The following is a 13,507-nucleotide window of genomic DNA, read 5'->3' on the forward strand; positions in this document are numbered from 1 at the left end:
CCAAAATGGTTTCTGTGCCTTAAACCTTATTCCTCTTAAATTTGTCATTGGAATTACCATCACTGATCCTGGTCTTAGACCTTGTCATTCTTCCTAGTTAAAATCTTTTACCTGTGGAATAAATAGAGCCTGCAGCATGCATACAGAGCCTCTTTCAGCTGGTCCTTACCTTCTTGTCCCGTCTTATTTCCTATTGGTTGACCCTCCTCACATCACGCCATAATTAATTTTAAACTGTTTGTAGTTTCCTGCACTCATCTCCATGTTTTAGGTCTCTGTAACTTCCCATGGTGCAGCGTCCCCAGTTGTTTGCTTGGCTAAACCTTCTTCACCCTTGAAGACTGTATCCATTGTTATCTGCCACAGGAAGTTCATCCCCAACTCCTCAGCCCTATTAAGTGCCATGTCACTGCACTATTATTACGGTACTCTCCATGTTATATAGAAGTCATTTTTCACACAGTTGTTTTTGTTAGACTCTAAGCTCCTAAAAGGATGTCAACTTATATGACTCTTGTTTGTTGAACTTACCAGAACTGACATAATTATCTGAGAAGCTTACAAACTCACAGCAATTCATAGATCACAGAAGTGTGACACTAAGAAATAAAGGAGAAAAGGATAGACGTGAATGTATGTCAGGAACTCTAATATAAGAAAAAGAATTCCAGCATGGTGTTTTTAAACTTGCTAGCATCTAGAACTGGGAAGGAAACACCATGGATTAACTTAATAACCTTTGTGATGTAAAGTATACTATTTAATCAGTAAAAACAGATTCCCCCCCCCCCCCACCCTGGTGTACTCAGGATAACATATTTTAGAAGGAGGTAGAGAATAAGAATTTTTGTTGCCTTTAACATTTTCTGATTCTGGTGGGCTTATTAAGAGATACTGTTAGAGTGTTATAGTAGAGCATCCAATTACCCTAATTTGAAGGAAATATTCCTTAAGAGTAAATAGTTTTTACTTTTCATTTTGTCTTCACTAAGCAACATTCAGACCTATAATTTGGGTCCTGAATGGGTTGACCTGTAGCAGAGAAGTACTCCAATTAGTTGACCTACTTGTGGTTACATTAACAGAAAAAAATTAAGATTGTTGTTGTTATGTAAATCAGCTCCTTCTGAGTTTATTAACGTGAATTAATTCCCAGAGCCAAATTATACTAGGTAAACTGATAAAATAAAAGTATTTGGTCTTTCAGTGTCTCAAATCTGATAATCCTGGATATAAGTAATGTGTTTACTCCCTATCTGACATCCCTATTTCACCCCATTAACCTGTGATGACTATGGCGGGGAGCCTTTTTCTCTGAGATTTATTTTTGTCATATATTTATGCTCCATAGTTATATGTTCTGATTAGTACATAAGAATAATCTTACTAATATTGGTTAAGGGCTTCAGTGGCTTGCAACAAAACAGAACACTAGTTTTGTGGGGTGTTTTTTTTTTATTCCCATTAACATGTGAATATTCTTCTCTACTGACCCTTCTTAGTTCTGTCCTGAAATCTTACTACTGCCCAGTGTATGTCAGAACTCACTTGGATGAGAGAATTTATCTCTTTTTTTAGCCAATTTATGATTATCTGCAGGTAAGTTTTCTTTCTTAAAAATATTATTCTCTTAAAAATTTTCTTTCAAATATTGTGTAATTGAAAGTTGCTAAGAGAGTAGATCTTAAAAGTTCTCAGCACAAGAAGAAAATTTGTAACTTTGGTGATGGACATTAAACTTGTTGTGGTGATCCTTTCACAATATATACATAGCTCAATAAAAAATAATTTTAAAAAATGAGCTTTCAAAAAATATACATTGTATTTATATTTCCATCAAACATTGCCCTTTGTAGACAATGTGGATTGTCATATTCCCAACTCCTTATTGTCTCCTCAGTTCTACCGAGCAGAAGTTGAAGCTCTCCATTCTTCTGGCATGACAGCGGTTGTTAAATTCATTGATTATGGAAACTATGAAGAGGTGCTACTAAGCAACATGAGGCCCATTCAGACAGAGGCATGGGTACGTGATTCAAATTCTGTACGAAGGCATAGGCTGTTTTGAAGAAAATACATAGCTCTAAAAGTTTAGTCATAGCAATACAAAATCTGCCAGTGGAAAAAATATTTTGAATTTACTTAAAACTGGCTACTCCTAAAGTAAGATTCTAGTTTAATAATTACATTGAACTACAATAAAAATGAATGCATTGGAATTCACTTTCCTTGTGTAATGCTTTGTTATATTATGCTTTGGAAATGGGTGCCCTTATTTACAGCTGCAAGCCTTTATGCATATTTTGTTCTTTCCCAGTTTGTTACCTTAAATTTGACTAGATTATGTCCAGCAGTTATCAAATTTAAATCTCTGATGAATACGTGTATGTTCTTTATTATTTTCGTTACATATCAAATTAAGAAAAACACTTTATATATGAAGTCATGCTGCATTTACTACATATATGTTTATATATGTATACATACAGACTAACTATAACATCTCTGTTTAGTAATTACTTGATTTTGTTGCCAAATGTATGTCAATGTTCTGTGGTAATTTTGATGATGTAACTGAGAACAGTTGACTTCATGGAGTCCATTATATATAAGGGCTTATGTGACTTTATATAGATTCTCAGCTACATTTAGGCAAAAACGGAGGACAAGGCACATTAAAATTGGTTTCATAAAGTTTCTTTTAACTTCCTTTTTCCACTTTATGGGTAGCTGTTAATAAACTTATCATTAGATGTCTAACTCGCTTGTATTTCTCTAAAGTATCAAAATATACTATAAAATGGTATTATCCAGACATTAGTCTTATCATTGAAGTATACAGGTTTCTCTCAGTTGCTCCCTTTTAGTTTAGTTTAGTTTAGTTTTGGTCTCCTTACATTTTTCTGTCACCACCTCAGTGTCACCCACTCCCCTCACACACACAGCCCACCGTCCACTCTCCCCAAGATAAAGAAAACAACAACCAAAAGCCTAGTACCAGTAATTGTGCTTTGGGCCATGGAAATTTCTAGATAATTTATCATTTTATATTTTATAGTATATTACTAATGATTCATATGTTTAATTATTAGATCTCTTCCCTCACTCTCATTGTCTAAAGTTTAGCCACTTTTTCTCTAAAGGACTGAAATACCGTCAATATCTAATCTATGCCTTTCTTTTAATGGAGAAACTTGATGTAATCATATGTTTGCCCTTTTGATTCTCCTATGACTGCTACTTTCATTCTCTTTTTCCATTAATGTATCTTAATCTTGTTTTGATGGTAAAATTAATTATTTATTTATAGGTTATATATTCCCAGAAGTTGAGTCCTTGTTTGCTATTTGTAATGTGCTCCCAAATGTGTTTAACCATTACAGTCAAAGTCAAACTAGAATTTTTACGTTCAGGTTTTTTTTTTTTTTTTTTTTTTTAAGAGGATTTGATAAGAGATTGATTTTATTCTTTTCTCCCTAGAGAAAAATTTAGTTTCCTTACTTCACTTCTTTTCTACTTCCTTTTTCTGTTTCAGGGTGGCCATAACTGATGAGCACATTGTCATTCCTCACTGTAGCTCTTCCATTCAAAGGTGTTTGCTACTGAGTGATCATTTTCTTTCTAGTCAGTGATTTTTCCTTCCCCCCTTTAATACCCCTCTTTCTGTTATCATTAATTTTTAAGTCAATGTAAACTTAGCTGGACAATAAATTTCTCAGATGTCACAGTCCATGTAGTGTTTCTGAGCCAAGCAATACTTTTCTACTTTCTACCCATTTGTGAATACTCATCTATTCTCTTTTCTAATTTTTTTTTTTTTACTTATTTACTTTATTTTGCAGTCAACCTAAAAATCTTTTATAATATGCTTGAAATATTTTACAGTGAGAAGCACGAGAGAATCACTAAATCTTTTGGAGATTCTGGTATTACTTTTCTGCTGTAATTGTTGATATTTTATGATTTTGCATAAGTTAATATGACAAATATAGTTGGATCATGAACATCGTTATTGGGGATAAGATCATTCTTCATTCTTTCTCTGCATGAGTAATTGACTTAGTTTGTAGAAGCATCTCCTTGATATTCAGAAGCCACTAGCTTAACATAACTTCATCCATCTCCATTTTTTAAAAATACATATGTGCATATATACATAAAAAAGGCCCTGAATAAAAGCTGTTTATGCGGTTGTCAATACATTTAGTGTAGAGTTAGTCTGGAGTTCTCTTGGCCTCTGACAGTATTAATGTTGGGGTCTATGAGCACTTTTTCTTATTGTAACTGGAATTGTGACAAATTTTAAATTAAAGCAAAATATTCACTATGTCAATAAGAAGATGATTCTAATTGGTAAACATACTAGAAAAATTAAAGGGCTGCAAAGGTACAGTGTTCATTCACCCCATGGATTGTGTAATTTTTAATTTTTAACTCTTGGTCTCTTTTTAATTGTGAAATTATATTTTATCTCTTAGAAGGTGTTTGTTTCTTATTGGTGTAAGATTTGGGAAAAACCTCCTTTTCCTAAATGTAGCAGTGTTCATTCATTGAAGATGTCTCTAATAGTTTGCAGGAAAAACAGCCCAAAAGCCTACATATAAACCAAAAGCTTTTATAGAAATCAGTTGCCTGTATTATCTATTAAAGGTGTAAAGATAAATCATTAAATAAAAAGCATGAAATATTAAGAGACTCAATGACTAAGTTAATAGTCTCTCATATGGAAAATTAAAATAAAAATCTACCTAATACTCTAAGGGTTAGTATGTTTCTCACGAAGTTTAGGAATTATTTGCCTATGCTCTCTACACTAAATACCTACTTTTCCCTTTCCATATGGATATGTATTTTTCCTTCCAGAACATATTCAGTGATGATATTTCAGATGGTGAAAATATATGTTCTGATTAAGTACTTTATTTCCTCCAAAATGATTTAGTAAACTTTTTAATAAGTCATCCTTGATTTTTTTTGTTCTAGCTAGATTTCACCTGGTTCTTTTAGATGTCGTTAAATATTCTCTCTTAACTTTAGCATATTTATTATAGTGAACTCTCTAACTATCACACATAATGTGGGGTTCATAACTTATTCTTTTTATTTTTAAAATTTTTTTTTTTTTTCAACGTTTTATTTATTTTTGGGACAGAGAGAGACAGAGCATGAACGGGGGAGGGGCAGAGAGAGAGAGGGAGACACAGAATCAGAAACAGGCTCCAGGCTCTGAGCCATCAGCCCAGAGCCGGACGCGGGGCTCGAACTCCCGGACCGTGAGATCGTGACCTGGCTGAAGTCGGACGCTTAACCGACTGCGCCACCCAGGCGCCCCACATAACTTATTCTTAACTGGATAAATGCTCTCGCTTTTTTCCCCCAATGTTCTTTGAACATCATATGATTTTCCTTATTTTTCCAAAGTAAATGAAGCGTTAGGGAGTCTCATATTATTTATAAAATTATATAGGAAGAAAAGTATACATATATTATTTTATATTTCTGTTTACTGTATGAGAAAACATTAGGGGCAAAGAAAACTGCTGTTTGTGTTTCCTGCAGGCCCTTTCCAAATTGGTTCCTTTTAACTCTAAAACTAATACCAGGAAACCAGTAAAAAGATGCCTCAGGCAATTTGGAATTATTGTAAAATACCCTGGTGCTGCTGCTCAGACAAACCTTTTGTGTTTTTAGAGTGTGGTTTCTTCTGAATTGCCTTCCTAAGCCTGTAGAGACACTTGTCAAGTCTTGATTTTCCAAGTATTTTTATGACCTGGATTCTATTGAGACTTCTATATCCCAAGAAATGCTTTAGAACTTGCTAGTTTCTAAACTTTCTTTTTATAAATTCATCGTATTTGCTTCTTAGTATCAGGAAATAATTATTGTTCAGCTATTGTTCCAAATAAAACCATTATGATTACATAGGTAATGCTTAGTTCCAAGGCCTTAACATACACATCATCTTGGTCATTAATTCTGGACAGATGGGTTGTTAACTGTGTTTTAGATGATCATCCTGTTTTAAATGTTTTTCTGTATTCATATATTCAAAAATATTCTTTGCATATCTATTAGGTACTACGTAGGCTCTATTCTAAGTGAAGGATATATGTTAGTGCACAAAGCACACAAAAATCCCTGCCCACTGCACAAAGTTGAAGAAAGTTATAGTTCCACTTATGTGAATCAAACTTAAATATCTCATGGGGGTCTTCATTCTTTCTTCTTGAAGTTTTAAAACAAAATGCGAGTGGAAAAAAATCTTGTTTACTAAAGTTTTAATTAAGTAATGTTTAGGTCTTTATTTTATTCCACCATAGCTTGAAGATAAAATTAATGTGGAAGAAAAAAGCATGACTTAATGAATTTTACTTGATTCAAAAGTTCGTATCTATTTGAAAAGTAAAATTTGCTTTTAGGAGGATTTGGGGTTTGCCTTTTTAAATAATTATATATATATATATTTCAGTTTTACTGTACTTTACAAAAGGAACTGTCGATCTGAACTTTTACTTTTGAAGTACGTTTGCACAAAATTTTATAATGACATCCTGGAATACACATTTGAAAGTTATCTTTTCAAATTCAAATGACACTCACAAAAAGCTATAAATTATTCTACCACTAATAAAAATATTAAAAAGGAACATATTACCAAAAAACCCCTAACCTATTTAATGACAGCGATTGAAAGTTATGATACATAAATTAACGAGTTAAAATGGATCCTAAATGTATTAGAACAAGGTCATGTTAGTAATTTTAATGATGTAGTGATAAAGTTAGGCTATATCTGGGTTGTGTTTGATATTAAAAGATCATAATAGATATTAAAAAGAGGACAATTGTTACCGAAATCATTAACTTCAAAGGAATATTAGAATTATGTAACAGTGAAGTTCTGCCAATTAGTAGCCAATAAAAAGTACAAGCACATATTTGATCATAGTCCAAAGGTTTTTAATTTTTGCTGATAAATTCTTAAATAAATTAGTGGGTATAATTTACCACACTTAAATTTCTGCATTAAAAGCATAAGTTGATTAAGGTCACTAAAATACTGAAATACATTTTCTTCCACCATACATATTTCGGGAAACTTTCCTTTCAAACATTGTCCTACAGGCCATGCCCATTTTGTTTTGTCTTGTTTTGTTGCAGTATAAGCAGAGTTAGTCAGAATGAAACTGTACTGATAGCTTAGCCCAATTTAAGAACATATGGGTGATGGAATTTGGGGATTCCATGCAGTGTCTTCAAGCTTTGATTTCATAAAGTTTGGTTGTACTTGATATTCTTTATTTCTTCATCAATTGCTCAGCCTTTCACAATTCCCACCAGAGGTTGTGGATTACACAGAAGGACTTTACTGGAGATATGAAAGCTGCTGATGAAGAGGGAGAGATTATTCATTCATAAATGCGTACCATATACATAGAGATGTCAACTTCATACTGTTGGTATCTACCCCCTGAAGCCCAAATTTTGTTTTAGGTTTGTGATAGCCAAACCTAACAGTTGATTATGAAAATGTTGACATCTACGTTTGACCCTGCTATATTATTTAACAGAGACATTTTATTTCACCATTTAAATTAATCCTAACAGAATAATAAACTAGATAATTTTAAAAACCTATACAAAAAGTACTGTTTGAATTTTGCTATTTGATAACTTCGTATATTGTAATCTACCCAAAGGAGCTATATATAAAGACATGTTTAAAACGTTTCTGGGTAATCTGAGGTTTTCTTTATTAAGCACTGAATGTACAGGTTATTTGTTTATGTCATGTTCCTTTTTTCTGAAGGTGAAATAACTTCCAAAGTGAAATAACATGGCAGGGTATTACCCAAGATGTGCCGTCTTTTTAAAATTATTATAGTCATACTAGTCAGTTTGTTTCTAACTTTAACTATAGTTCATAAGACAATTTGAGCCTTACATTATTTGGTTATCAATATTAAGAATCAAGCTAGCATAACTGTTTGAAAAATCCACAGCAATTATTTTTGCATAAATGAATACCAGCAGATATGATGTTAATCTTTTATCTTCTAAGTCTCACCTTTATTAATAGCAACCTAAAGTGTGGTGCCCTGAATTACGATGTTTGTTAGTTAAAGTTAAAATCATGTTGCTTTTAGATTTATGCCAAATATCCTCTGATTTACATTTCCCTTCAAAGTAGTCTTTAAGGTAGTATCATGGGGGAGAGCTGCAGCCGAAGGGTGCTGGGATTGTCAGGTGAACTGATTTTTTCCTTTGGCGTTTTTGATTTAGTAGGCTCAAGCCGCGTTCTCTTCGAAGTGTAAATTTTTGTTTTTTCGTTTATTTTACATACCAGGGCTTTTAAAATTGCCGTTTCAAACTGCACTGAATTTTACCATTCCTTTGCATATAATACAAAAGACTTGCTAATATACTTATTGCACAGAAAATAAAATAGTAAAATAAATGAATCTAAGGAATATTTTTGTTTTGTTTTATTTCTCTGTCCCAACGGTGTTACTCTTGTACTGGTCATGTGCCTTGACTAGACACTTATGTCAGTATATTTTAAAGATTATTTTCAATCCGAAGAGGCATCCTTGAATTAAAAAAATACACACAGTTCTATTTCAGTTTCTAGTGAATTTCTGAGCCTCTTCCATCTGCACCTAAAGAAGCTGAAAAATAGTGTTGCGTTGTTGGACCACAGCACTTTCAGATGGAGCCCCCGCAATACATCTTTCCTCCCCTAAAGTCTGGGATTGACCATACATATTGGATTGCATACCATAGGGAGTTGTCAACTGTCCTTTCATCTTGTGTCTCCACTTAATACTGTTTTTGTGTATTCTTTGGTCATCTTGTTTGTTAGTCATCTCTCTCTGTTTTCATTTTTATTTCCAAAACATTCTTGTATCCTCTTGGCTTTTTTTTTTTTTTTTTAACCGTTCTTTCTTTCCTTTCTTTCTTTATTTCACCTTTGGTAGGTGGTATCTCTTGATATATATGGATTACTTTTCCTATTGATCTTAATTTTCTGAACTTTACTGGATCTATGCTATTTACTCTAGAATCCTGTGTGATAGGCTTCACTAGGAAAGAGTGGAGTTTGATCTGTCTCCTTGTGAGAAATACTCTAATGTTATAGAGCTTCCAATTCCATTAAACTTGGGAACTACTAGCAAGAGTTTTACACCTTGGCTTGAAATAACTCCCTTAGCAACCTGTCATTGACTGAGAGCACCATTCAGAAGGGAAAGGAAGTACTACAACAGTGAGTACATTTTATTTGCCTAAAAAAAAAAACCCATATGGTTTATTAAGAGTAAACATAGTTGAAGAGGCTCTATTTAAGCAACTTAGACCACTGTAAGAATACAAAAGTCATTAGTTTTTTGTGCAGATGGTTTTATGCCTAATCCATCTAGAAGGTGTGTTCTGAGAATATTAGTTCTGCTTTTTAGTTAAATACATTTGGAAAATGCTGGGTTAAAAAAATTAAGCATGCTTTTTTTTTTTTTTATGGGACCTCTTTGAGCCAATAACAGACTAATATGTATTTTATTTTATCTTGTTTTTCTCCATTTATTTAGAGAATTAGTCTTCTGTAATTTCCTTCATCAGTGCTTTGTAGTTAACATGCAACCTTGCTAATATCACTTATTGGATCTATGAGCTTATGTTCATTTGCTTTGAGTGCTTTTGTTTTTTATTTTTTTTATTTAGAAAATACTGTTGAACATTCACATCAGTTGATACATATTTTAATCTCTGAGAGGGAGAGATACTGTGTATTGCTTCACAAACTTATTTGTTCATGGAACTTTTTTTTTAAACTGTTATAGAACCTGTTACAGAAAATCTATAGGACATATTTTGGAAAACGTCTTAGCTGTCTTGTTACCTTCTTTCTAGTTTTCAAATTTTCCCAGCTTTAAGATAGGGTGAAGATTTAGCTTTAAATATATTGTTTTAGATATTCCAAACTTCTTAAGAGGAACATAATATTATATTTTTATGTTATAAATAGAGACTAAATATATAGTAAAAGGCAGTTTGTCCTCAAACATGTTCTCTCATCTTATAACTCACTGGTCTTTTAATTTTATTTTAACTTAATTCTAATTCTAAAAACTTCTATGTATTAACATTTAGAAATTGTCATTTGTGGAGACTACCATTAGAGTTTTTATAATATTGCTGTCCTTCTCTGTAATTCTCACCCAATAACCTACATGATGTTTACGTGTTCCAGCAGTAAGGCATTTTCATCATCTATTTGGGTTTTGAATTTGTTATTCCCCAATAAACTAGTCTGAGACAAAATCTGAAATCCCTTTTTTGTTGTTTTTAAGATGACATTTCAAAAAGAAAGTGTCAAAGCAAGTTAATTCCAGTGGGTAAGTGAACATTGTTAAGTGAAGGAGATTCCTAAAAGACCAAAAATTCTGTTTTGTTTCAACATTTATATTGCTCTTTTACTAATAGGCTTGTATGTTCTAAAGCTTTTGAATAATATTGTTTTAATTAGTTGAAAGCTTGTTAAAAGCCTCCTGGAAAATAAGCAAGCTCTTATACTTAACTGCTCTTGATCTCCCTTTCTACTTTTCCTGGTTACAACAGTTAAGTGAGATGAATTGATAATCTTGGATAGAATTCCACAGGTCACTTGAGTGAACTAGAGGGGGAAATATTCTTATTTTAAGAAACCTGCCTTTTCCAGGCACTTATAATTATAAACAAGGGCAGAATTTATGGTTAGATAATAGCTAGTGAGAGTGCAAAAGAACTCTTTAAATAAGTGGTAGATATATACTGTAAGTACCAGCTCTTTTAGAGCTTGAAGGGATTAGAATTTTAAGTAAGCACATGAACGGGCTTGATAACTAAAACAGTAGAAGGAGGTCAGAAATTATGTGTTGATTTATGATTTATGGATGATTTATGTAGTCTTGGTGGGCACCTTTATTACTGAAGAGTCCTTTGTCAGACATCAAGCCTGAGCGTAATAGTCTAATATGATAGTTTTCCAATACATAGTCTTTGAATGCTTTTTGTAGCAAAGCTACTTCAGAAAATAGATTGCCCTATATACCCAAAGGATTAAAAGGATATAAGAGAAGTAGAAGATAGATTTCCTTCCTTCCAGAAACCACCTAATAAATATTAATAAGGCCTCCATCAGACCTAGATGGTTCCAGTCTGGGAACCATTGTTGGAATGGTTCTTGATTACAATTTTGTTATGCATGTTAAACGAATAGGATAGCGTGAAGGAAGGAAGTGGGGAAGGCTAACAGTGACTTTTCAAAACTAGAACTAACTTTAAAGACCTTATATTGACACTTTTATCTTGTCTGAAGTATGCTCATTTTTTCCCAGATCATGTGATTAAAAAATTAGGGTAAGCCTTTTTGGTCATGCTTAACCAACAACTTACTATATAAAGTAAGATATTAGAAGTCAGTTTAATTCTGTTTCTTTCTGGTTCAAATTTTAAAATGTATGGGCTTGTGTTCTTTTTTTTTTTTTTTTTAATGTTGGAAACCATTTTTGGTACTATTTAATGAATGATTTTAGGAGAATATAATGATCATTTTATCTTGAAGAGACTAATGTAAATAAAGCTTAAAATAATGTGGAGAAAATATACTAATTTTTTTCTTACCTCATAAAATCATTAGATAATATAAATATTATTATTATTAGGAATTCCTGAATTTGACCATCAGTATTCAAAAGAATGTTAGGCTTAATTAGATTTTTCAAATATGTAATTGAAGTCTTAAAGCAAAGGGAAAAGGGAGGCATATCAAAAGCTTGAAAGTATTAGTACTTACTCGAAATTTTTTGTTTATTCTAGGTAAACTTTTTTTCTTCTTCTATTTTGCTCATTTTCTGTCCTTTTCCTCTTCCCCCTTACCCAGACTCTTCTTCCTTGTCCTCTTCCTCTTTGGTTTTGTGTCTGAGTATTTGCCTTTTTATTCATCTTAAAGGTTTCACGTGGCTTTTAACTATTAGATTGGGTATGTTCCATCTCAGACAAGACTGATCCTCAAATGAAGTCTGGTTAAATAGAGCATTTTTCAAGTTCAGAAAACCTTTGAAAGCTTTGGGAACAAATGAATTGATATCCTTGGTTGATCTTTTATAAGCCCTGATTATAATTGATGCTTACTTAGCACCTAGACCTAACTGACACAAGTTCTCATAAATGCAAAGACTGTTAGAGACAGATGTACTGGAGCTGAGTACAAAAAGATCTAGAAGTGCTAAAAAGTTGGTTAAATGCCAAGTTGATTTAAATTGTACCCTTGTATTCTTAGGAAATAAGAAAAGAAAAAAATTCTCATTGAATATATTTAAAACTTACTTGAAATGTAAGTAATCAAGATGAGAAATTAAAATATATAATTCTTTAAGAAAAATTAAGGAACTATTCAAGAAACTAGGTACTGAAAACTCTAAACTTTGTCATAGAAAATTAATTATAAAAGGCTACATTAAAGACCATTTAGATGTAATTTAGAAATATGAGATTTACATCTCATTTATAAGAAGATGATACATTTTCCTATTAATTTGTTGAAAATACTTGGCTATAAAAAGACTGAATATTCTGTCCATTCTAATGATTATAATTGCTTTAATGAAAATAATCACAGAGGGATGATGATTAAAATAGAAAAAAATGGCCATAGAGTAGGGTTAAATATATATTTGGTATCTGGGTTCTTAGGTATTTTTCAAAATAATTTTTATAATGGTATAATTTAAAAAGGTTTGACTCAAACTGCTAAACAAAACATTTCAAACAAACTGCTTTGAATAATTTCAATTATAAAAAAAAATTGTTTACTTTCTGAAGTGAGAATTACTATACTTTGAGATTCCAGTAAATTTCACATCAGTGGCAAAGTACTGCCAAAATTACTTCTGACATCATTTACTACTTAGTGCTATTCTTGAGCCCGAGCCTGAGAAACATTTTCAGATTCTGTGTGCTGTATCCTGAGAGAATTTGATGCAAAGAGGCCACTGCAAGAGTTACATGTCTGCTCTGCTTGGCCTTTAAAAGAAGGGGAGAGGGCAAGGCTGGTCTTGGGCATATTACTTCCACCTCCCTTTTGCCCCTGCTTCAGCTCCAGGGGAGCTGGAAATGCACAGGAAGAATCAGAAGACCTGGGTCGAGTCCCGGCTCTGCCACTTACTACCTAAGTGACTTTGGGTAAGTTACTTAATATCTCTGGGTCTCAGTTTCAGTACAGGGTTGTCGTGAGGATTAAGTAATACGATCAATGGAAATGTGCTTTGTAAACTCCCAAGGTATATAGAAACATACATTTTTATCATTGTAACCTTGGCCTTCTTCCCTGTTCTTCTATATTATAGTGTCCTCAGCTATGTTATTTTTAAAGCAACCCAAAATGACTTAATTCCTTTTGCTTCTCCCTATGTCCTCTCCACATTGGAATTCTTATTCCTATCTTCTGCATGCTTCAGAGTTAAATATTCTA

At 32.6% G+C, this 13,507-nt stretch overlaps 1 protein-coding gene across 2 annotated transcripts in view; it reads left to right on the forward strand.

Annotated features, from left to right (window-relative positions):
• TDRD3 (tudor domain containing 3) overlaps positions 1–13,507 on the forward strand; it is a 162,908-nt gene that overhangs the window by 125,107 nt on the left and 24,294 nt on the right. For both annotated transcript variants that reach the window (XM_043580167.1, XM_043580178.1), the window contains one exon: positions 1,901–2,026. In XM_043580167.1, the coding sequence (XP_043436102.1) occupies positions 1,901–2,026 (126 nt within the window). The remainder of the gene's footprint in view (positions 1–1,900; positions 2,027–13,507) is intronic.

The sequence above is a fragment of the Prionailurus bengalensis genome, chromosome A1, assembly GCF_016509475.1.
Source record: "Prionailurus bengalensis isolate Pbe53 chromosome A1, Fcat_Pben_1.1_paternal_pri, whole genome shotgun sequence".
NCBI classification, from domain to species: Eukaryota; Metazoa; Chordata; class Mammalia; order Carnivora; family Felidae; genus Prionailurus; species Prionailurus bengalensis.